Raw genomic sequence first — 23,504 nt, forward strand, 5'->3', positions numbered from 1 at the left:
TTAACGATATTGAGTCCTCCAATCAATGATGTGGCATATATCTCTTTTATTTAGATCTTTCTTCAAATCTCTCAATAATGTCTTGTAGCTTTCACTGTAGAGATTTTGGACATCTTTTTGTTACAGTTATTCCTAAATTTTTTGTGGGAATTTGGGGCAGGGAAGGCATTATTGCAAATGGAATTGGTTTTGAATTTTTATTTCCCATTTTTTTGCTCCTAGTGTACACAACTATAATTAATTTTAATATATTCATCTTGTATATTACAATCTTGTTTTTTGGTTGTTTTTGTTTTTGAGACAGTCTCACTGTCTTCCCCAGGCTAGGGTACCGTGGTGTTAGCCTAGCTCACAGCAACCTCAAACTCCTGGGCTCAAGCAATCCTTCTGCCTCAGCCTCCTGATTAGCTGGGACTACAGGCATGTGCCACCATGCCCAGCTAATTTTCTCTCTACATATTAGTTGTCCAATTAACTTCTTTCTATTTTTAGTAGTGACGGGAGGTCTTGCTCTTGCTCAGGCTGGTTTCGAACTCCTGACATTGAGTGATCCTCCTGCCTCAGCCTCCCAGAGTGCTAAGATTACAGGCGTGAGCCACCGAGCTCAGCACCAATCTTGTTATATCTACATTAGTTATCTAATTATTTTGTATATTTTTTTTATTTTCTATGCAAATAATATTTGCAAATTTGAACAGTTTTATGCCCTTTATTTAATTTTTCTGCCTTATTTCAGACATCTACTACAATATAGAAAAAAGTGGTAAGAATGAGTATCTTTGCCTTGTTCCTGGATTTAAGAAGAAACAATTCATCCTGTATCATCCTAGCTAGTCCTGAGTTTTAGGCCTGATATTGCCACTAGGTCTATGAAATCAATGGATTGGATGAAATATTTTCTAAGGAAATCTTTTCCTTTTCTTAGTGGTTGACTAGGTGTAAGTACAATAGAAATAACTTATAAATGACATTTAAAAGCAAATTTGTTGTGGCTCACACCTGTAATCCTAGCACTCTGGGAGGCCAAGGCAGGTGGATCGTTTGAGCTCAGGAGTTCGAGACTAGCTTGAGCAAGAACAAGACCCTGTCTCTACTAAAAAATAGAAAGAAATTAGCTGGACAACTAAAAATATATAGAAAAATTAGCCGGGCATGGTGGTGCATGCCTGTAGTCTACTCAGGAGGCTGAGGCAGAAGGATCCCTTGAGCCCAGGAGTTTGAGGTTGCTGTGAGCTAGGCTGATGCCACGGCACTCTAGCCGGGGCAACAGAGCGAGACTCTGTCTCAAAAATAAAAATTAAAAAAAAAAAACAAATTTGTTAATCTTTAGGACAACTACCATAGTTCTAAAACCCTTTTTTCAGGCTGATCCAATGGTTGTGGGTTTATCAGAACTTACTAACATTAGTGTCACTAAAGTTGGTATATAATCCCCCACTGCTAAATTGGACCAGCTTAAAAAAATTTTTTTAAAAACCTTTGTTTAGATTGTTAATTATTTCCAATTTTGAAGGGATAACTATAAGTAAAGATAAAATAATTCCCTAAACCATGATTCTCAAACTTTTTAATCTCAAGACCTATTTGTGCTCTTTTTTTCTTTTTCTCATAATCCTAAATCTTTTGCATCCCTTTACACTCTTAAAAATTGTGATAATTCCAAAGAATTTAGGGCATATCTATTGATATTTAATTTGCTAATTTACTTTAAAATGCCAATAATAAATTCTTTACACGTTGATATAATAATGCATTTTTTTGAAAAATAAATGTTTTTCTAAACAAAGTGTAATTAGAGTTGCATTTTTTAAAATTTTTGTGGATTTAACCTCTATTAAACTAGACATTAAGCTTAATAAGAGCTAATGTCTAGCTTAATAAAAGATAACTGGATTCTCACATGTGCTTTTGTAGTGAATCTGCTGCAATATCGTAAATCTCATAGACTCTGGTATACTTTACAATTATGAGAAAATGAGAATGAAAAGAGGACATAACAGTTTAGTACTATTATGAAAATATTTTTTATCTCATAGACTCTGAAACAGTCTCAGGAACCCTCACGATTCCTGGGACCATGCTTTCAGAACTTTTCCCTGAGGCTTTTTAGCTCCAGAATGATCTGTGAGAAGATTTCAGCTTTTTGGATTTGGGATGCTCAGCATGTAATATATTATTTATAAATTAGTTTATCATTCTGAAATGAATGATTTTGGGGTAAGGACTCATAAATAGGAATGTGTATATCTGTGATGAATGTGTCTGTAATTTTCATTTCAGAGACAGTGTTATATAAAAACACTATAATTAACAGTGATCCATTGGAGATATGTATATGACATTAACTATACTTGCTTGAAGTAAGCAGATAAATAGGATATAGAAATCCATTAGATTATACTTATGGGACATTAAGATATTTGAGCAACTTGTCTTTGATGCATTAGAAAGGAACCAGAAATAGATCCTGCATGGGCAGGGTTTGTTTACTCATCAGAAATTAAAGCCAACAATCGTGGTTTTGAATGACTTGATATATTCTATAAATGGGCCATTTTCTATACGTGTACCATAATACAAACATTATACACATGCCTTCCTGTATGAGCTTAGTGTTTAGATTAACTTGTCACCTTTCTAGATTCTTAGAATCTAGAAAACATATCCTAATTTGAATGTGTATTTGGAATAAAGCAGGTTAATCCTCTAGCCAGGCATATCCCTGTGTTCTCTGAAAACTACATTTTTTCCCCCTCTATTTTCTTTCTCTGCCCAGGTGGAATTTAATTTACATATTTTGTGAGAAAATCAAGTTGAGGAAATTGAATACCTAGCTCTTTGTGGGAAAAGATTGCTTCTTAAGACTTTACCTATTTTTTTCCCTCAGTGATGTAAGAACACTGTAGGCTTCTTGATCACACTATTTTATTAGTAAAGGGAACCCCAATTTTTTTGGTTCTTTTTTCTTTCATGATAAGCAATCTCATTGATTTTTTCCCCCAACTTTTTAAATTGTAAAATACACATAAGATCTGTGATCTCAATCATTTTTTAAATGTACATTTCAGTGGTATTAATACATTCATAATGTAATGCAGCCATCACCACCAGCCATCTCCAAAACTCTTTTCATCTTGTAAAACTGAACCTCTATACCCATTACACACCAACTTCCCATTCCCCACTATTCCCAGGCCCTGGTAACCACCATTCTACCTTCTGTCTCTGATTTTGACTACTATATTCTCAGCATCTTGTTTAAGTGGAATCATGCAGTATATAATAAGGCATTTTATGAGAGGCTTATTACACACAGGACATTACGCACCATGTCCTCAAAGTTCATTCATGTTATACCATATTACAGAATTTCCTTCGTTTTTAAGGCTGAATAGTATTCCATTTTATGTATGTATATACCACATTTGCTAATCTGTCTGTTGATGGGCACTTGAATTACTTCTGCATTTTAGGATCAACATCATTGACTTTTTGTTTGATTGATTTTTAAGAAACAGGGTCTCACTCTGTCACCTAGTTTGGAGTATAGTGGCCCAATCATAGCTTACTGCAGCCTCCAACTCCTGGGCTCAAATGATTCTCCTGCATTAGCCTCCCAAGTAGCTAGGACTATAGGTGCATGCCACCATACCTGGCTAATTTTTTACATGTTTTGTAGAGATAGGGTCTCACTATGTTGCCCATGCTGGTCTAGAACTCCTGGCCTCAAGTGATCCTTCTACCTCAGCCTCCCAAAGGCTCGGATTATAGGTGCGAGCCACTGTGCCTGGACCTCATTGACTTTTGTTCTTTGTTTTTACAGCGGGTTGTTAAGGCAAAATGACTTTTGTCTTAAGTGGACCTAAATTCATAGAAAGCAGAGACCATTTCTCATTTATCTAGAAGCACCTAGTAGATTCCTTATAAACATTTGCTTTGTTCAGAAAAACTGTTTAGGAACATTCATTGTAAAGGCATATTTATTTCATATAGACTTTTCAAGCCAAATATAACAATAATTGGAAATAAGCTTTTCTGCTTGTTTTCTTGGCTTGAATGTCTCTAACAGATGATTATGCCATCTGTTTAGAATCAGTATTTCAGGGATGAGTAGGAAAACATTTTGGGTGAAAAATTATTGCTGTGATGTACTTTTAACACAACTGCCAAAAATCATTTTTTTTGTGCTCATTGCTTCAACAAGGCCATACCATGATGCAGCTCACTGAGTTCCCAGGCCTCCTCATTGTCTATGAGTCAAATCAAGATAACTTTTTTCTTTTCTACAAGCTTATTCCAGATCTTGGTAGCCTATTTCATTTATTTAATGAGTGAATTTTTTAATTATGATTTTAGTTAGCTACTATATACTTTAGAAAACAGACAAGAATTGACTAGGTACAGCCAAATTGCTATTTGGTTAAGATTTATATAATGGAAAATCATGAAAAGTATATTATTGATACTATTTGATAAAGACCAGGAGAGAAGGGCGTATACATTCATAGTGTAGTAATTGTGTGTGTATGCATACATGTTCAGACATAGATTAATATATATATTCATGTGGGAGCAGGATTTCAGATCTGTATCTGCAGGCAAATTTAAGCAAAGTATTTAGAAAAAAAAGGAGTCTGAGTAAAGTTTAAACCATAGTTTGATAGAGGTTTAAGTAGGAAATATTTTTATGGAAAGGTTTTAACAAACTTATTTAACAAATTTAATTGTGTCTCTGCTGGTAGAATGTGTCAAGGATTTTGTTTTATTAAATGAACATTCAGTAAAATTGACTTGTTTGATATACAGTACTATGATATACAGTATGATATACAGTACAGTATGTATGATATACATGATATCATATATATGATATCATATATATGATATACAGTACAGTACTTTTAAAAAATAAACTTTCTTTTTTAAGGAAATTTTAGGTTAACAGAAAAGTTGTGCAGAAAGTACAGAGTTCCCATAAACCCTGTCCCTGCCCCCAATTTTTTCTATTATTATCTTGTACTAGTGTGGCACATTTATTATAATTGATGAATTAATATTAATAGATTATTATTAACTAAAGTTCTAGTTTGCCTTAGGATTTACTCTTTGCGTTATCCAGTTCAATGAGTTTTGACAAATGCATTATGTCATGTATTCACCATTACAGTATTATACAGAATAGTTTCATTGCCCTAAAAATACCCTATGTTCCACCTATTCATGCCTTTCTTCTTCCCCGTTGAACCCCTAGCAACCATTGATCTTTTTACTGTCTCCATAGTCTTTTCCAGGATGTCATACAGTAGGAATCATATAGTATGTAGTTTTTACCCACTGGCTTCTTCCACTTAGCAAAGTGCATTTTTTATAGGTTGATAGCACATTTCTTTTTATCGCCGAATAATACTTTATTGTATATGTACCACAGTTTGTTCATCTGTTGACATAGAAGTATATCTTTGTTGCTTTCAAGTTTTGGCAATTATGAATAAAGTTTCTATAGACATAAATGTGTCAGTTTTTGTGTGGACCTAAGTTTTCAACTCATCCAGGTTAGTATCTAAGAATGTATAGGCCAGGAGCAATGGCTCATGTGTGTAATTTCAGCACTTTGAGGGGCTGAGGCAGGAGGATTGCTTGAGCCTAGGTGTTTGAGACCAGCCTGGGCAACATAGCAAGACCTCATCTATACAAAAAAAAAAAAACCCAAAATTTTAAAGTAGCAGGGCTTGGTGGTACACACTTGTAGTCCTAGCAACTTAGGAGGCTGAGGGAAGAGGATCACTTTAGCTCAGGTGTTAGATGTGGCAGTGAGCTATGATCGTGTACTACACCCTGGGCGACAGAGTGAGACCCTGTCTCATTAAATAAAGCAAAACAAAAAATAAGACTATGCTTGCTCTCATGTAGTATAGTATGCCTAGATTTAGCTTTGTAAGAAATTGCTAGACTATCTTCCAAAGTATCTGTACCATTTTGAATTCCTACCAGCAATGAATGAAAGTTTCTGTTGTTCTGACTTAAGATTTATTTCTACTCTTATTCTTTGCTTGTTTTTATATTCTTTCCATTAAAATGATGGCGATTGATAATTAAGTTAAAGAGATCCATAGGTTTGATGAGTATTAATGTGCTTTAAACCATTATTTATTTTGAAACATTGTGAATGTATAATTATTCATAGTAATGACTTTTATATTTATAGATTTACCTGTGATTTTATTTATTTAGAAAAAACAAAGTGAATGCCTGCAATTAAAAATTTTGGTGCTTCAAAATGAACTGGAAAGACAGAAGAAAGCTTTGGGACGGGAGGTGGCATTACTGCATAAGCAACAAATTGCATTACAGGACAAAGGTGAGTAGAAACACCAAACAACCTAATTTCCACATTCAGTAGGTTTCCTTTCTTCTTCAAAGGCTCAAATAGTCTTTTTTGCATAAATATAGTCATACCTCACTTTATTACAGGGATGTGTTCTGAGAAATACATTGTTATGTGATCTTATGCAGATATCATAGAGTGTGCTTTCACAAACCTAGATGGTATAGCCTACTGTGTACCTAGTCTATATGGTGTATAGCCTAATGTTCTAAGGCTACAGACACAATGGTAAGTATTATATTTGTGTATCTAAACATAGAAAAGGCACAATAACAATATGGTATTATATTCTTATGGGATCATTATCATAAATGTGGTCCATTGTTGACTAAAACACTGTTATGTGGTAAATGACTATATGTGGATAGAAGTTTCTTTAATTTAAAAAAATATTTTTTTTTAAGTATTTTGAAGTCAATACATAGAGACAAGCATACAGATACATATACAGATGGTCCCTGACTTATGATGGTTTGACTTAAAATTTTTCAACTTTACAATATATGAAAGCAGTCTACATTCAGTAGATCATACTTCGCTGGGAGGCCGAGGCAGGAGGATCACTTGAGGTCAGGAGTTTGAGACCAACCTGACCAGGAGTGAAGCCCATCTCTACCAAAAATAGAAAAAATTAGCCAGGCATGGTGGCACATGCCTATAGTCCCAGCTACTTGGGAGGCTTTGGTGGGAGGAGTTTGGGACTAGGAGTTTGAAGTTGCAGTGAACTAGATGATGCCACTGCACTCTAGTCAAGGCAACAGAGCAAGACTTTTGTCTCAAAAATAGATAGATAGATAGGTGTCATGTTACATGATTTTGCACAACTGTAGTCTCATATAAGTTCTGAACACCTTTAAGGTAGGCTAGGCTAAACTATGATTTTAGGTTTATTAATTGCATTGTCAACTTAATGATATTTTCAATTTATGGTGTGTTTATTTTGATGTGACCCCATGCTAATTTGAGGAGAATCTGTGTATCTATTCAGTAATGTTCATCTCCTATATCACTGTCAGCATTTGGTACTTTATCTTTTTTATTTTAGCCTTTCTGTTGAGTATGTCGAAGTCTCCCCTTGCAGTTTCAGTTTTTATTTTCCTGAACACTAATGAATTTGACCACTATTTTTTGTACCATGTTTCTTGCTGATTAAGATACAATTCTTTTGTGAAATACCTCTTGAAATCTTTTGCCCATTTTTTAAAACTTTGGTTGATACAGAAAGTTATACATATTTTGAATGTATATCTCAATAAATGTTTATGTATGTATACATCTATTAGTCCTACCCTAATCAGTATATAGAACATTTTATCACCTTGCAGACTCCCTTGGGCCCCTTCCCATTCAACATCGTCCTGTTGGTACCTCCATTCTGACTTCTATCACCGTGGATTATGTTTGCCTGTTCTTGAACTTTACATAAATGTATTCTTTTTTTTTTTTAAGTTTTCTTTTGGATCTGCCTTTTTTCACTCAACATAATTTTTCAAAAATATTATCCATGTTGTTGAATGTATCAATGATTCATTCTTTTTTGTTTCTTACATTTTTTAAAATTTCAGAATATTACTGGGGTACAAATGTTTAGGTAGTATTCTACCTAATTGCTTGAGGCCAGAAGTTCAAAACCAGCCTGGGAAACATAGCAAGACCCCATCTCTAGAAAAAAATTTTTTTAAATAGAAAATAAAATAAAACAAAAATTATTATCATGTTGTAGTAGGTGTTGATGTCTACTAAAATTCTTTAGCTTAGTTGTTTTTCTTCAAGATCACCTTCGTTGTTATTGTCCTTTTGCATTTTCATGTGAGTTTCTATACAGAAAAGAAAACCTTGCTAGAATTTTGATGGAACTGCTTTGAAAATATTTATCAAATATAATTGGGGATAATAGACATCTTTATAACAGTTTTCCATCCCAAGAAAATGGTGTATGCCTTTGTTTATTAGATCGTTACAACATTATTGAAGTAAAATAGTTGTTAGCGTGTGGATCTTTCCTGTGATTTGTTGAATTTATTTCTTTGATGTTTTATGATAACTATTGTCAATATTTTTAAGTTTTATTTTCTACTAATTGCTGATATATACATACACAATTGATTTTTTAAAGCGATACTGATTTTTAATATATTATGTTTAAAGAATAATTCCCCAGAAGGATTTTTTTGTTTTTTGTTTTTTAGATAGAGTCATCTTGCTCTGTTGCCCAGGCTGGAGTGCTGTGGCACGATTATAGCTCACTGCAGCCTTGAACTCGTGGGCTCAAGTGATCCTCTTTCCTCAGCCTTCTGAGTAGCTGGGACTACAGGGCGTGCCACCATGCCCAGCTAACTTTTAAATCTTTTGTAGAGATAGGGTCTCACTGTGTTACCCAGGCTGATCTCAAACTCTTGTCCTCAAGCAATGCTACTGCCTTGGCCTCCCAAAGTTCTGGGATTACAGGTGTGAAACACTATGCCTGGCCCAGAAGCCTTATAGACAGATTAGGAATAGTTAATGTTAGGGTGAAGGCCTTACAGCTGCAGCTTTCATTATGGTTATCCATTTATTTATTTACATTATAATTTAGTCACGTAAGAATTGAATATAATTAAATAATTTGATTATGTTCTGACGATAAAATTGCATAAAGCTTTAAAAACAGATTTACTGAGATATAATTCATATACCATATAATTTGCCATTTTAAAGTACATAATTCAGTCTTTTTTAGTTTATTCACAGGGTTGTGCAATGATCACCACATTCTGATTGTTTCTCACTAAAAGAAAATGCATACCCATTATTAGTCATTCCACATTTCTCATCTTCCCAGTTCTAAGTAACCACTGGTCTACTTTCTGTCTCTACAGATGTGCCTATTTTGGACATTTAATATAAACAGAATCATGTAATATGTGGTCTTTTATGACCAACTTCTTTTGTTTAAAATGTGATATTTTAAAGGCTCATCCATGTTGTATCATGTATCAGTACTTCATTTTTTTTCTTGCTGAGTAATATATTCAGCTTTATGAATATATCACATTTATCCATTCATCAGTTGATGGACATTTTGAGCTGTTTCTACTTTTTGGCCATCATGAATAATGCTATGAACATTCATGCACACGTTTTTATAGGAATGTATGTTTTCATTTCTCTTGGATACACCTGGACGTGGGATTACTGGGTCATATGGTAACTCTTTTAACTTTTTGAGCAACTGCCAACCATGTTCCACAGCAGCTGTACTGTTTTACAGTCTCACCAGCAATGTATAAGGGTTCCAGTTTCTCCATATTCTCAACAATACTTGTTATTGTCTCTTTTTTATTATAGCCCTCCTAGTGAACATAGAGTTATGATTCACATTTACCTAATGACTAATATCCTTATTACAGCTGATTTTTTTTTTTTTTTTGAGACAGAGTCTCGCTTTGTTGCCCAGGCTAGAGTGAGTGCCGTGGCGTCAGCCTAGCTCACAGCAACCTCAAACTCCTGGGCTCCAGTGATCCTTCTGCCTCAGCCTCCCGGGTAGCTGGGACTACAGGCATGCGCCACCATGCCCGGCTAATTTTTATATATATATATCAGTTGGCCAATTAATTTCTTTCTATTTATAGTAGAGACGGGGTCTCGCTCTTGCTCAGGCTGGTTTTGAACTCCTGACCTTGAGCAATCCGCTCGCCTCGGCCTCCCAAGAGCTAGGATTACAGGCGTGAGCCACAGCGCCCGGCCTACAGCTGATTTTTTATATATTAATTTTATATCCAAGGAACTTAATTTTAATAATTGTTAGATTCTTTTGAATTTTCTATGCATACAGTCAGCTCACCTGCAAATAATGGCATTTTTATTTCTCATTTCCATATATAGATATATATAGAGAGATATGCCTTTTAAATTTTTTTCTTGCCTGATTGTGCTATCTAGGACATCTAATACAATACTATTAATAAATAAAGTGGTAACAGTGAATGTTCTTGTTCTCATTTCCAGTCTTAGGACAATTTCAATACTTCACTATTAGATATGACACGTACCATAAACTTTTTGTAGTTCTTATTTTGTGGTTTACCCTTTTCAAGTCTTTTACCCATTTTGTTATTTTTGCATTAACTATTTTAAATGAATTTATAACAGCTCAATATGTGAGCTTTCATTTATTTGCTTTTCTTTATATTGTTAAAATCGGTTTTATTGAGGTCTATTTAATAATAATCAAATTAATCCAATTTTAATATATAATTTGATGAATTTAACTTATATATTCAGACAAGTAACTACCACCACAGTCAATGATAGAGAACATTTCTATCACCCTAAAAATTCCCTCTTGCTTCTTTGTGGTCAGTTCCTTCTCCCACTCATTGACCATTGGCAATTACTAATCTCCTTTCTGACATCATTTGCCTTTTCTAGAATTTCATATGAATTGAATCATACAATGTATACTTTTTCACATCTGGTGCTTTTTCACTTAGCATAATAGCTTTGAGATTTGTCTATGTGGTTGCATGTGTCAGGAATTCATCTTTCTATTGCTGACTAGTATTCTACTGTATGTATATACAATTTGTTTATACATTTACCTGCTGATGGACATTAGACTTGTTTCCAATAAACTGCTATTGATATTTGAGTACACGCCCTTGTATGGGTGTATTTTCTTGGTTAAATAACTAGGGGTGGGATTGCTGGATGTATAGTAAATGTGTGTTTATAAGATCTGCTGAACTATTTTGCATTTATACTAGCAATGTATGAGACTTCCATTTATTCTACATCTAAACATTTTTAATTTTAGCAGTGCTAGTGGGTATTTAGTAAGCTCTCATTGTGGTTTTAATTTGTATTTCCCTAATAACTAATAAGGTTGAACATCTTTTCTTATGCTTATCTGTTACTATTTCTTTCTTCTGATGAAATGTCTGTTTAGATCTTTCTGAGTTTTTTTTTTTTGGTGGTTGGGTGGATGATAATCTTATTATTGAGTCGTAAGAGTTCTTTTTATATTCTGGATATGTGTCTTTTATCAGGTATATGTTTTACATACTTTTCTTCCTATTTTAACAATGTCTTTTGAGTTTATCTTTCATTTCTTTTAAACCTTGTCCCATTTTAGAAATCTTTGCTTAACCCAAGTTTACTTAAGATTTTCTTCTGTGTTTTCTTCTAGAATTTTTATAATTTTAGTTCTTATATGTCTGATTCATTTTTGGTTAATTTTTATGTTTTTTGTGTATGACATGAGGTTAGGGATCTCCTCAGACCAGTGATACTTCTGGGACTCTCTTTGTGTATGTTCACACTCTGCATTGTGTCCTGGAAACACTACACAAGTTAGAGCAATTGTAGGGCTCACTTTGTTTTCCTTTCTCAGGGGTCACTATAATAGGCTGCCTATTACACAATGTCTGAAAACTATTGTTACATATAATTTGGTATGATTTTCTAGTTGTTTATAGTGGGAGGATAAATCTGGTGTATGTTATTCCATCAGTCAGAAATAGAAGTCTTGGCTGGGCACGGTGGCTCACACTTATAATCCCAGCATTCTGGGAGGCCAAGGCAGGAGGGTCGCTTGAGCTCAGGAGTTCCAGACCAGCCTAAGCAAGAGTGAAACCCAGTCTCTACTAAAAATAGAAAAAATTAGCCAGGTGTCATGGCATACCTATCTATAGTCCTAGCTACTTGGGAGCCTGAGGCAGAAGGATCGCTTGAGCCCAGGAGTTCGAGGTTGCTGTGAGCTAGGCTGATGACACAGCACTCTAGCCTGGGCAACAGAGCGAGACTCTGTCTTGAAAAGAAAGAAAGTTAAAGAAGGAATGGAGGAAGGGAGGCAGGGAGGAAGGAAGGAAGGGAGGAAGGAAGGAGTCTTTTCCCTGTGCTTTTCACCTCTATGCCTGCTTTTATGAGAACATGCTTTTCTTATCTCTCTCTGGTTCAGTTCTTTTGCTTCTTCAAAGACTACCTCTCCTTGAGGCTTTTTTTCTCTCTCAACTAGAAGTTTCTTCCTCACCTCATAGCATCTTTGGTGTCATTTTATCTTCCCAATTAGTTGCTAAGCCCCTTAGAGGGCACTTTGCACTTTTATTTTAGTATCCTCTCAGTGTCCAACATAGAGGCCACTCAGCATTAGCACAGAATGAGCCTCTGAGGGGCTTTCATGTAGGTAATGTGTATTAGATATAGTGCATGAACTATTTATTTTATTTGTGTTGCATCCTTTTGTGGCTTCCTGGTTGGTTTTCAGTATATTTCACATAATTGAGATTGGCGGATAAATGAGATGTAATGGCAAACTGAAAATTTGTTATGGCAAGAGTGTATTTGGAATGTGAATAAATTAGGTCATTTTTAGCAAGTTTTTAAATTTTGACCTATGTGAAATATAGGTTAAGGTTCAAAGAATAACTTCATAAATGTGATTTTTCTTCATTTCAGTAATTTTAGAAAATAATTAAAGGAACAGGCTTCAATTTAGAATGTTTTGATTTCATGCCTGGCTTCATTATTTCCCAGCTATGTAACCTTGTCCAGTTACTTAGCTTCATCTCTATGATGGTGTTAATAATACTACTTTTAACTATATCTCATTGAGTTTTAACAGGCTCCCAAGTTCTGCTGTTGTTACTGGTCTGTGAACCACATTTTGTATATCAAGGATGTGTATGATATGATGATCAAATGAAACGATCTTACAAAAAATAGGACTACCTGTTTTATTCCTATATCTTGTTTTGGTGGGTTTCTGTGCCATTTAAGATAAAGTCTTGACTCAAGATAACTTACAAAGGCCTTCTATGGTTCACTTCAATCCGAATGCCTCAGCCACACAGAAAATGCCTTAGCTTAAGTGTTGCTTTCTCTAGGAAACCTTCACTGGCTCCCTTCTCCTTCTCCTCCCACCTCTACCCCCCAAGTTAAATGTGCTACTATGCTTTTCCATAGCATCCTGTGTTTTTCCCATTATAGCACTGTGATTGTTAGTCTATCTCCTCTTCTAGGCAGGCTCTGAGGGCAGGCACTGCCCAAGTACTGTGTTATATACTCATATCTTTGGGGCATGGTATAGCATCTGGATATATTAAGCATAGAATATATATTTGTTGAATGAGTAAATCGTACTCATAGTTATCAGTGTCATGTCACAGGTAGACTTCTGTAGCTTCTGCTTTAGCAATCATTTGGGAAGACTGATATTCTTATGAGAAATCCTACATAAAAAGTATATATTGTTTGGCAATGAGAAACGGTGTTCCAATACAGTTTGCATATTGACATACATAAATGAGAGTCTGAGGGAATGATGGCGTTTAAAATCATAAGACATTGTGAATAAAGTTCATTTTCATAAAGTATCTGTTAGGATAACTGCAAATAAACAGACAGTAGTATATGTACAAAACCTGCCTCAAAAGATTTCATCTTCTATGAAACAACAACATTTCTTACGATGCTTTGGAAGTCCCATTAACTTTTACTATACTCACATTGCCTGCTACCTGTAGCATGTATTTCTGCGTATTCTACCTTTTCCAAGATCGTCAGTTTTCAGAGTAAAAACACTATAAAGTTTTACAAGGTTTAGGGTATTTTTCCCTTTTCTAAAAAGAAAAGTGACAATAGGTATAATGTTTCAAGCACAGTGCTTATCACTATAAAAGATGTGATGTTGGCCGGGCACGGTGGCTCACGCCTGTAATCCTAGCACTCTGGGAGGCCGAGGTGGGCGGATTGTTTGAGGTCAGGAGTTCAAAACCAGCCTGAGCAAGAGCGAGACCCCGTCTCTACTATAAATAGAAAGAAATTAATTGGCCAACTAATATATATAGAAAAAATTACCCGGGCATGGTGGCACATGCCTGTAGTCCCAGCTACTCGGGAGGCTGAGGCAGAAGGATTGCTTGAGCCCAGGAGTTTGAGGTTGCTGTGAGCTAGGCTGACGCCACGGCACTCACTCTAGCCTGGGCAACAAAGCAAGACTCTGTCTCAAAAAAAAAAAAAAAGATATGATGTTATTTAATCACCACAGTAACTATATGAGGTAGATGCTATTATTCTTTACTTTTACAGTTGAGGACACTCTAGGTCAGAGTCAGAGAGGTTAAGTAACTTACTTAAATTCATGTAGCTAATGAGACGTAATGCTGGTATTAAAATCTTTCTGTTTATTCCCAAACTCCCAATCACTGTATAATACCACCCTTTTATGAGTAGTATGATGTGTCAAGCTCATAGAATATATATTATTCTAGCATATGGCAGAAAAAAAAGAACAGGGAGATGTAGTTCTTCAACTATGTTCCTGGTTGTGTTTTTGCCTATTACAATAGAAGGAAGTTCCAAGATGTCTACCATCAGCCCATAAGCAAATAAACCTCTAAACAGTGATTCTATTCCATTTAAAATACTGAGATGTAATAATAATTGCTCATATTTATAGAATACAAATTTGTATTTATATTTTATAGAACTCAAGCTTATATTAATTGCTGTTACAGAGAATATTAATGTCAGGGAATATCATATGTTTCCTATTCTTGACCTCATTCAGTCCTTACTAATAGTCCTATGAGTTAAAAATTTGTATTATCTTCCTAATAATGAAGATATTATATATTATTTTCCAATTGGATGATTTGTCCAAAGCCATCTAGCAAGTTATGACAGAGCCACCACACCAGGCCAAGATTTCCAATTCTATATATTTACCTTGTTTGGATGAGACAGTAAACAAGAAACCAACAATAAACTAGATATTGCCAGATTGTGACAAGTACTAAAAACAAGCTGTGGTGATGGAAGATTACTATGGGAGACCATTTTTACCTAGATGGCTCAGAAAAAGTTTGCTTAAGGAGCTCAGCCTTGCAAGATAAGAAAAGCTGGGGGCTAACAGAGTAAAAAGACCTGGATATAGAAAGGGCTTCACCTGTAGAATAAAAAACAAACGCTGTAGCTGGAACACAAGGTATTTAGAGTAGCATGAGAGATAGGGTTGGAATGGGAAGGAACTCAGAGTATCTGTCTTATCCATTGAACAGGAGGAGAATGCTAAGAAAATGGCATAGGAGCAGGTAACTTTACATAGTAGTAGTAGGCAGGACTATAAAGGAATCCTATGATTTCATGATACTGTGAGGTGAGGTCATTCTCCAATTATTGGAGTTAGGGTAGGGTTTAAGGATAGTCGGAAATGTGTAGAGTAGTCATCTGTAAGAGTGGGAAAGCAAACTTATTAGTGAATTATAGTAGGATTGCTGGACAGTATGCATATTTGTGCTTTGTGTCTGTTATTTTTAAGTCAAAGCAATCAGAGCAGTTACGGAATTTTTTCTACCCACTTGGAGCTTCATGGGGCAGACACAAGAATGTAAATATTGAACAAAAGTGAAATTATTCCCATTTCCTAGATGGGGAAAATGAAGCTCAGAGAAGTTGAGACTTTAGTTCTAGAAAGTAGCATATGTAGAATTTCAGCCCAGATCTTTGTGATTCCTAAGTCCATGGGCTTTCCAAATACAGTACACTCTCTCCCACAGGATCTGCCTATTGTTCTTAAGACTAAAATTAGTTCTGATCTCAGCAGTCAAGCCAATTGTATATGAAAGGTATAATTTGTTTCACATTGCCTGTTATAAGAAAGTCTGTCTGTTCTTTAAAGTGAGAAAAAAAATTCTCTTAGCACTAAATTCTGAAAAGAATTTAGCATGCAGTTTTTTATGTGCGAGATATTAAATATCATAATGAAATAAAGTCAATTGCAATTTTGCAAAAGTTATGGCAAGAAATATCTGTTAACCCTTGAGAAGGGCAGCATCATAAATCATAGGACAGAAAAGACATTTCTACAGGGAGGAAAGCTAAAGTACTCTAAGTATATTGCTTTTTGGTCATCTGACTTTATGTAGAAAACCCAAAAGAATGTCAAATTATTGGTTTTAACTGTAATTTTGACAGGAGCTGGCAATTGGCCAGTCTGAGCCCAAACTCTCTGGTGAGAGAGAACCTAAAGCGTCTGTGTTTTGTTTTGTTGATAGAAGCAAGATTCATACTCTTTCGCTATTATATTTATAGGAGCCAACATTGTCATTTGGTTGTTAAAATTATAGTTTCTGACTTGTGTTCTTGCTGAACGTAGGGGCTATCTTATTTAACAGAGTGGAACATTGGTATATGCCTAGACAGGGCCAGATATTTCAGAAAGCAGTTTTGGAAGATGATAAGCCAAGCACATGCATTTGCTTTCCCTCTCTCCCAATGTCCCACTGATGTGACAGTAAAGAGATATATATATGTATGTATATAAAGAATAAATTCTTGGTGGTGGTGAAAACAAAAGAGAGTGCCGTTGGAATAACCAACCAACACACCTAGAACATCATATTCAAACTACTGAAAACCAGAAATGAAGAGAAAATCTTAAAGGCAGCCATAGAAAAAAGACACATATCATACAGAAGAATGAAGATGAGAATTATAGCAGACTTCTCAACAAAAACCATTTAAGACAGAAGATAATGAAGTGACTTTTTTAAAACACTGAAAGACAAAGTACCAACCCAGAATTATATCTCCAGGAAAACTATCTTTTAGAAGTGAATGTGAAGAGCCAGGTGTGGTGGCTCACATCTGTAATACTAGTATTCTGAGAGGCCATGGTGAGAGAGAGGATTGCTTGAGGCAAGGAGTTAAAGACCAGCCTGGGCAAGAGTGAGACCCTGTCTCAAAAAAAAAAAAAAAAAAGAAAAAAACATGAATGTGAAATAAAAGACTTTTTCAGACAAAACTAAGAGAATCATTACCAGCAACCTGTACTTCAAGAAATGTTAAAGGAAACTCTTCAGTAAAACTCTACACAAAGAAATTGAGATCTCCAGAAATGGCTGAAATGAAGGTATAAATGAAGACATTTTTTATTTTTAATTGCTCTAAAAGATAATTGGCTTTGTACAGCAAAAATAACGATGTTTGTGGGTTTATAGTATGCATAAAATGTATAAAGAATTTGAAGACTGAGGAAGGGACGAATTAGGAGTGTACTATTTTCAGTTTTTTTACACTCTACATGAAGTGATATAATATTACAGATTGAGTATCCCTAATCTGAAAATCTGAAATCCAAAATGTTCCAAAATTCGAAACTTTTGAATACCAATATGATGCTCAAAGGAAATGCTCATTGGAGCATTTCAGATTTCAGATTTGTGGATTGCAGATGCTGAATTGTTAAGTATAATGTAAATATTCCAATTTTTAAAAAAAAAAAACGAAATCTGAAATGCTTCTAGTCCCAAGTATTTTGGTAAGGGATATTCAACCTGTGTTTGAAGGCAGATTGTGATTATTTAAAGTTACATATTTTAAACTCCCGTGCAACCACTAAAGAATTTAAAAGAGGTAAAAATAAGCCAATAGCAAAGAAAAATATAAAAAATACTCAATCCAGAAGCATAAAAAAGAGGGGAAAAATCTCAAAGAATAGATGGAATATACTGAAAACAATGAGCAAACTGATAAATTTTAAATTCAGCCATATCAATGATTATATTAAGTGTAAATGGTTTGAACACCTCAGTTCAAAAATAGAGATTGTTGATTTAAAACAAAACAGAATACAAGTACATGAATGGACCTAAAATAAAATCTAATAAAAAAAAAAAAAAAACAGAAAACAAGACCCTAATAAGTGCTATCTATAGGAAAACCAGTTTTAAATATAAGGATAAATAGATTAAAAGTAAAAGGACAGAAAAAGATATACCATGTAAAATACCAATCAAAAGAAAAACTGGAGTGGCTATATATATATATAATATATATATATATAGAGAGAGAGAGAGAGAGAGAGACAGAGTCTTGCTCTGTTGCCCAGGCTAGAGTGCCATGGCGTCAGTCTAGCTCAAACTCCTTGGCTCAAGCAATCCTTCTGCCTCAGCCTCCCAAGTAGCTGGGACTACAGGCACACGCCACCATTCCCAGCTAATTTTTTCTATGTATTTTTAGTCATCCGGCTACTTTCTTTCTATTTTTAGTAGAGATGGGGTCTCGCTCTTGCTCAGGCTGGTCTCAAACTCCTAAGCTCAAACGATCCACCTGCCTCAGCCTCCCAGAGTAGCCTCCCAGCCACCACACCTGTCCCGGAGTGGCTATATTAATACCTGGCAAAGTAGACTTGAGAATAAGGAATATTACCTGGGATAAAGAAGAATATTGCATCTTTGTGAAGAGGTCTGTTCACCAAAAGATATAACAATTCTAAATATGTATGAACGTAACAACAGAACTTTAATGTATGTAAAGTAAAAATTGATAGACCTGAAAGGAGAAATGGCTCATGCAATGCTCATCTCTTAGTAACTGATAGAACAAGTAGAAAGAAAATCAGTAAGGATAAAAGACCTTAACCACACTATGAACTTACTTGAGCCAGTTGACTCCAATGGACACTAGTAAAATATACATTTTTTCAAGTATACATGGAACTTTCAGTTAGACCATATTTGGTACCATAAAACAAATAAATACAAAATAATAAAAATCACAAAAAATATGTTCTCTAACCAAAACAGAAATAAACTAGAAGTCACTAACAGAAAGATAGGAAAATTCCAAATATTTGAAAGTTATACAACATACATATAATAAACCATGGGTCAAAGAAGAAATAAAGCAAATCAGAAAATATTTTGAACTGAATGAAAATGAAAATATAACATGAACACCAAAAGGGATGCAAGCTTAGAGGGAAATTAATAACTTTTGATGCTTATATTACAAAAAAAGAAAAGTCTCCGATCAGTAACTTAAGTTTGTAGTGTAACAAACTAGAAAAGAAGAGCAAATCAAGCAGAAAGAAGGAAATAATAAAGATCAGAAATCAGTGGAATTGAAAATAAAGAGTAGAGGATATCATTGAAATCAAAAGGTGGTTCTTTATAATAGCCACTAAAATTGATAAGCCTGGATCCAGATTGACCAAATAAAGAGAGAAATCACAAATTACCAATATCAGGAATGAGAGAGGACATCACTCCAGATTCTACAGAAATTAAAATTATAATGTATTTTAAATAACATCATGGTAGCATATCACAAGGACAGTGGAGGCGGGTTGAAGAGAGTTCCACTAGCTGAATCTAGGATCACTTCAACACAAAATAATTATGTGCAGTAATGAATTATAAATCACTGAAAATAAAAAGAAATCCGTGATTCCACACTGATAATCGTTAATGGGGAATGGAGGCGGGGCTCTTGCTTTCAGAAGAATGCTGTGTGCTGCCTGATAATTATGGAGGAAGTATAGGAGTTGGAATATTATGCTTCAAGCATCATCATCAAGATTGATTCAAACAGAAATCACAAACGAATGCTAAATCTGGGTAGAAATTTAGATGAGAAGCAGGATGTATGCATGGTTTTAAAGATGGACATCATTGATTCCAGTTGTGATATCCTTAGATGGCCATAACAGCAGTCATATAGTATTCAAGTTGGTAATATGAAACCTGAACAACCCCTGTAGAGATCGAGTACACCCTTGTCTTGGTATTGTTACTTATTTTGAAGTAACTTTTAGAATTTAGGTTGAGTTTTCTGAGGTATCATGAAATACTTAGTTCTTCTCCACCTGAGCCTAACTAATCCAAACTCATCCAGTTATATTATAGAGCTTCTCTCTGTAATCAGTAAGCTGTGTTGTTACCTTTGATAGAAAAATGAACCTGGACTAGGTACAGTGGCTCATGCCTGTAATCTTAGCACTCTGGGAGGCCAAGGTGAGTTGATTGCTTGAGGTCAGGAGTTCAAGACCAACCTGAGCAAGAGCAAGACTCTGTCTTTACAAAAAATAAAAAAATTAGCCAGGCGTGGTGGTGCATGCTTATAGTCCCAGCTACTCAGGAGGCTGAGGTGGGAGGATCACTTGAGCCCAGGAGTTTGAGGCTGCAGAGAGCTATGATTGTGCCAATGCACTTTACCCTGGGTGACAGAGCAAGACTCTGTCTCAAAAAAAAAAAAAAAAGGAAAGGAAAGGAAAAAAAGAAGAACGAACCCGGTATGTTTTAGAGCAGTGGTCCCAGCCTTTTGGGATCAGGGAGCTGTTTCATGGAAGACAGTTTTTCCATTGACTGAGATGGGGGATAGTTTGGGGATGATTGAAGTACATTATATTTATTGTTCAGTCAGGCCTCTCTGCTAATCTGTATTTGCAGCTGCTCCTCAGTGCTAGCATCACCACCTCAGATCATCAGGCATTAGATTCTCATAAGGAAAGCAACCTAGATCCCTCACATGTGTGGTTTACAGCAGGGTTCGCACTCCTATGAGAATCTAATGCTGCTGCTGATGTGACAGGAGGCAGAGCTTATGCAGTGATGCCGGCGATGGGGAGTGGCTGTAAATACAGATGAAACTCCCCTTGCTTACCCTGCTGCTCACCTTTCTTCATCTCCTGTTGTGCCGCTTGGGCCCTATCAAACCATGGATCACTACTGTGGTTTTAGAGAGATGGTGCCAGTGTGATCTCTAAATGCTTAGCTCTGACAAAGCCAGTGGAAAACTGTAGCCTCTCAGGTGTCCCCATTCTGGATTTGGATCTACTCTGTTATATGTACAGAGTACATGTAATATACTCTGTTACATTTTAAATGGAAATCATTTTAGATAAGAATAAGAAGAGTACCAAAAACACCCATATTCTTCACCCAGATTTACCTATTGTTAACATTTTAACCTGTTTGTTAACTGGTGAGGATACTTTTTTAAATTTAATTTTCCTTTCTACCACATTGCAAGGATTCTTTTCTTTTGGTCATGCAATAACATGTTCTACAGAGTCTTCAAAACTGAGGAGGGGGACACACATTTGTATTTTGAAGCCCAGATATGTCTTGGATTCCTATTTGTGGTTTTGCTAGCACTGTTAGAGTTGAGGCAGCCTAGTTTATCTAGGATGAAGAATAATGTTGCACATTTCTATAGTGGTGGAAGAATTTATATACTTTCTAGTGAAAGTATGGAGGGAGGGAGTCAACTAAAATGTCTTATAAAATCATTAAGGTGAAGATTTGGGGAGGAATTGTATTGGGGGCTAAAGAAGATAAGTGGCGCTCCTCAAGTTCTATTTTGGGTGCAGAGTTCCCAACTTACTGGTCTTTATAGTACAGTTGAGAGAGAAGAGAGAGGTGCTTAGAAATATGTTGGCAAAATTGATTAGGTTGGTGGATTTAGTGCTAAGGTCCAAACTCTGTATTTTGGTCAATTAACCTAATTTCTGTTCCTCCTTATAGGAGGTGTACAGAAGAGTTGAGGTTAATTCTTCTTACTGAATCATAGTTTCTGAAAGTAAACTCCTTTGTAAGAACTAAAACTTAGTGTGTCAGTATCTAAAACTGTATCTCTGTGCTTCAGGGCCTCTGGTGTTGTAATCAGGCCTGGATTGTCAAGGAACATAGGAAGCTATCATTTTCTGAGAGTAGGAAGATGTAAAAGGATTTTATGACAACAGAAATGGAGGTTCTAAAAGTTGATACAAACACAAAAAATCAGGTATATAAACATAAACACAAGTATCAATAATTAGAATGCTAAGAAAACACTTAAAGGAAATATTTTGTAATGGAATTCGAGTATGAGGGTATCAGTTAAAATGTGGAATATTCCTGTAATTCACATTCATAGAGTTGGATTTTATACAGCCATAACTCAGACTGTCAACATGTAAAAATGCTTGTGACATAATATGGAAAAATCAGAATACACATCTCTTTTACATAATGATTTTCACCAAAACTTCTGATATTTATGAATATGATGAAAGTTCATAAAAACTACTTATATTTACGAACTGTATTATGGTAGTCACTATATTATGGTAAATTTCTTTGCTCTGCTTGTTATATTCTTGATAATGTATTTATGGTTGAAAAGAAATTAACCACTCTTTTTTTAAGTGAAGTCTGAATTTTGAAATCTCATCACAGTCTCTTGGTCAGCAATCCAGAAGTCTCTGTAGGCAGTGTCTTGGGGTGCTTACTCTTTGGCTCCTACTAGAGGCTGGACTTGTTTGAAAAGTGAACCAACAGGGAAGTTTATTCTACTTAATCTCCCTAGAAGTTCTCTGTACTCAGTCCACTTGGCCTATTTTTATTTCCCCCTCATAGTTAAGGGACTGGGCTTGGTCTCTTTTGTTATAATTGAGCAGTCCTATCTGCAGTGTTGCATCTGGAATTGTCTCCTTTCATCTCTTTCCAGGAAGTGCATTTTCAACTGAACACCTTAAGCTTCAACTCCAGAAGGAATCCCTAAATGAGTTGAGGAAGGAGTGCACTGCAAAAAGGTAAATGCAACACTGAGAATAATTGCTGTGAGTGTTGAGGTTACCATGAGAACAGATTTGTAAAAGTAGCATTCTTAATAACTGCTGGTATTGATTCATACACGTTGGTACCACATTCATTTATTCAACAAATACTTACTAAGCAACCACTATGTGTCATGCACTGTGCTAGAGGCCAGTTATGAAGCTCCTGGTATGTAGTTATAATCAGAATCATGAACACTCTTCTAGTTTTCTAGGCCACAGCACTATGGCTTAATGTTTGAATCTTCCCCTCCTCCTGTCTTCTACATGCAATTTAGCTTATAGTTGTTTTTCAGTAATTTCTTCAGACTTACTTCTGTTTCTTGTTGGTTCATTTAGATTACCTCAGCAGTTTGTAGATTACCTCTCTTACTTCAGTCTATGTTTTCATCCTCTGTGTTGCTATCAGACCTCTCATCTTAAAATACCATTTGGACGTTATTTTTTGTCCTCTAAATTTATGGCAATCTTTTGTCCTCTAAATTTATGGCTTAACTTTCAAATAGCCTACAATAAGTTGGCACTATACAACTGTAGTTAATTTTAGTCACTCCCCCAATAGTCATCAAACAAATGCTAATAATTTTTCTCTCTCTCTCTTTTTTTTTTCCAAAACACGCTTAATTCATTGTCACTTCTGTTCTTTTGCTCATCTTCACTCACTTTCTGGAAACTCCTCCCACCTGTATTTTTCTCCAACAAACCTTAGGAATTGGGGATTCAAGAATGCTAGACCTGGAAAGAATCATAGAGATTATC

General features: G+C 35.3%; 1 protein-coding gene across 2 annotated transcripts in view; it reads left to right on the forward strand.

Moving 5' to 3' along the window:
* UVRAG (UV radiation resistance associated) overlaps positions 1-23,504 on the forward strand; it is a 275,388-nt gene that overhangs the window by 139,538 nt on the left and 112,346 nt on the right. For both annotated transcript variants that reach the window (XM_076002321.1, XM_012744895.3), the window contains exons 8-9: positions 6,232-6,358; positions 22,637-22,721. In XM_076002321.1, the coding sequence (XP_075858436.1) occupies positions 6,232-6,358; positions 22,637-22,721 (212 nt within the window). The remainder of the gene's footprint in view (positions 1-6,231; positions 6,359-22,636; positions 22,722-23,504) is intronic.

The sequence above is a fragment of the Microcebus murinus genome, chromosome 4 (assembly GCF_040939455.1).
Source record: "Microcebus murinus isolate Inina chromosome 4, M.murinus_Inina_mat1.0, whole genome shotgun sequence".
NCBI classification, from domain to species: Eukaryota; Metazoa; Chordata; class Mammalia; order Primates; family Cheirogaleidae; genus Microcebus; species Microcebus murinus.